Raw genomic sequence first — 2,262 nt, forward strand, 5'->3', positions numbered from 1 at the left:
TTTTTTTAGAGACAGGAACAGGTAGGAGTAATGCTGAAAATACAAAATTGTTCATGTTGACAGCAGCAATGATGAGTAGGGACCCATTCCATCCATATTCAGTGATAAGGAAGTGGCTGACATAGGGAAAGACAACTCCTCCCAGGCCCGACCCACTGGTCACAATCCCTGTAGCCAGGCTACGGTGCTTGTCAAAGTACAGTCCTGATAGTGTATGTGATGGCACATACACCAAACAGAAACCAACCCCTGCAAACAGGAACTGACACTGATCAATTATTCAAAATACAAAGCACAAGAAAAACTATCTGCAGGTATTTCTTATACTGTTGCATCGTTGATAATTTTTCTTCAATTTTGAACACAATAGATTTCTGAATATTGTTTATTGAAATATAAAAGGAAAAATACTTTATTTTCAAGGTAGGTCTCATAAAAAAAACATGCTCATCCATGAACTTTTTTGGTTCAATGAAAAAGAAATTGCATTTATAATTTAAGAATTTTGGGATAATCTATCTATTTGCATTTAAGAATTTTGGGATATCTCTCTATTTGCATTTAAAAATGTTGGGATATCTATCTTTTTTTAAGACAATGTTTCCTTTGTACTTTAATGGGACACATATGTTATTTATCATAGGAATAAAATGTTTGGCAGTGTACACCAAAGTGTGAATATTTGGCATGAGTATATGATATCAAGACAAAATTTCCAGACACAAGATAATTTCCTTATTACAATGTAAAGAAATTAAGTTATTACTGGCAATTGTGCCCAATAAAGACCTTTTACATTCAGAATGTGAGTTTCTGTATCAGTAAGCATAATACAATGTTTTGGAAATCTGTACCGAAGAATATTGACATCCAGATTGTAAGTTTTCTGGATCATATATCTCATAATAAATTTGAGACAGACAATACCCAAGGACAAAGCTAATCATACATAGAACTATTTGTTGACAGTAGACTTTGTTCTGTTTACCTGTTACCACTCCATAGAATACATCTAGATAGATAATGTTAGGTGCAAATGGACAGAAGAGGAGACCAATGCTGCTGAGGAGGGATCCCAAGAAAGACACCTTCCTGTAACTCATCTTCCTCATCAGAAAACTGGCTAACGGCCCTATACATACAAGCCAAGCAAATTATTTAGTACTTTCATATATTAAATACATGCATCACAAAGAATTTTAAGAATCAGCTAATAAAATGTTTTCTTCAACTCTATTTATTCAGTATTTATGCAGTGGTTTTAGGTATTTTTCATTTACCTAAAACCCTTTCTCTTAGATGTTTTCAAATACATGTACCAGCAAATTAATCTGAGTAAACATATATATTACCTCCTCCAAGCAGCAGTCCAATGTTGAAAGCCCCAATCATGGATGTGGCAGCGACAGAAGACTGGAAGTGTTCAAGGAAGGCTATGTTGTACACGCCAATAGAAGCGGCAATCCCAAAGGTCACAAATTGGATCATAAATGCAGCCACACCAACCACATAACCCCACGACCCTCCAGGGTTACTGGCGGCAACAGGTGCCATTGTATGATGCTGCTGGGTTGTACTAAGTCATGTCCTGTTAATGTAAAATAAAACTATGAAAACCACAAAAAGCTGTGTTTCCAAAAAAAAACATTAAGCCACATTGCCTTTGTCAAACAATTGTTGATTATGAAACAAAGGTAGGTGAACACTGTTACATTCAATGAAGATGGAATTTGATGTTTTCCATTGAAAAAGGAAGGGTGCCAATGTGGGCCTTCTGGCTGATTCACTGATAAGTTTTATTTTTGCGTATACACACACCTTCGCACAAGAGAGAAGGAAAGGTTCAACACAAAAGGAAAGACAGCCATTATGCTTGATTGAAGAGGAATCTTCCGGACATCTTTTCCAGACCTGCAAGCAGATCCAAAAAGTGTGTTAAAATGTTGCCGTGACTTTTTAAAATTATGAGAGGTTTGAGTATAAATTATTAAGGCAATTCTTCATCAACAAATACTAAACCTATCTGAAGTAATTTCAGAACTACCTCTGGAATCTGTACAATGGACCATGAAATCCTGCCACATGAGAGGAGTACTAAAGATCATTTTAGAGGCCAGGGAATACAATTAACCTGCTGGTCAGGTTACAAAAGGTTCTGGATGAAACACACATAGATGTAGTAGGGCAAGAAAAGTGATAAAGATAGTGCCTTTGCTGGGGCTTGAACCCGCGACCCTTGGCTCTCCAGCCCAATGCTCTACC

General features: G+C 36.6%; 1 protein-coding gene across 1 annotated transcript; it reads right to left on the reverse strand.

Annotated features, from left to right (window-relative positions):
* Positions 1 to 43: 43 nt before the first annotated feature.
* LOC110444227 (monocarboxylate transporter 13-like) lies at positions 44 to 1,554 on the reverse strand (the record flags this gene model as incomplete). Its single annotated transcript, XM_021488626.1, has 3 exons — positions 1,353 to 1,554; positions 989 to 1,132; positions 44 to 249 (listed from the first exon to the last, which is right to left on the reverse strand). Coding segments are annotated over exons 1-3 (552 nt in total), but the record flags the coding sequence as incomplete, so codon positions are not given.
* Positions 1,555 to 2,262: the final 708 nt, after the last annotated feature.

This window comes from Mizuhopecten yessoensis, unplaced genomic scaffold (genome assembly GCF_002113885.1).
Source record: "Mizuhopecten yessoensis strain PY_sf001 unplaced genomic scaffold, ASM211388v2 hete_36067952, whole genome shotgun sequence".
Lineage (NCBI taxonomy): Eukaryota > Metazoa > Mollusca > Bivalvia > Pectinida > Pectinidae > Mizuhopecten > Mizuhopecten yessoensis.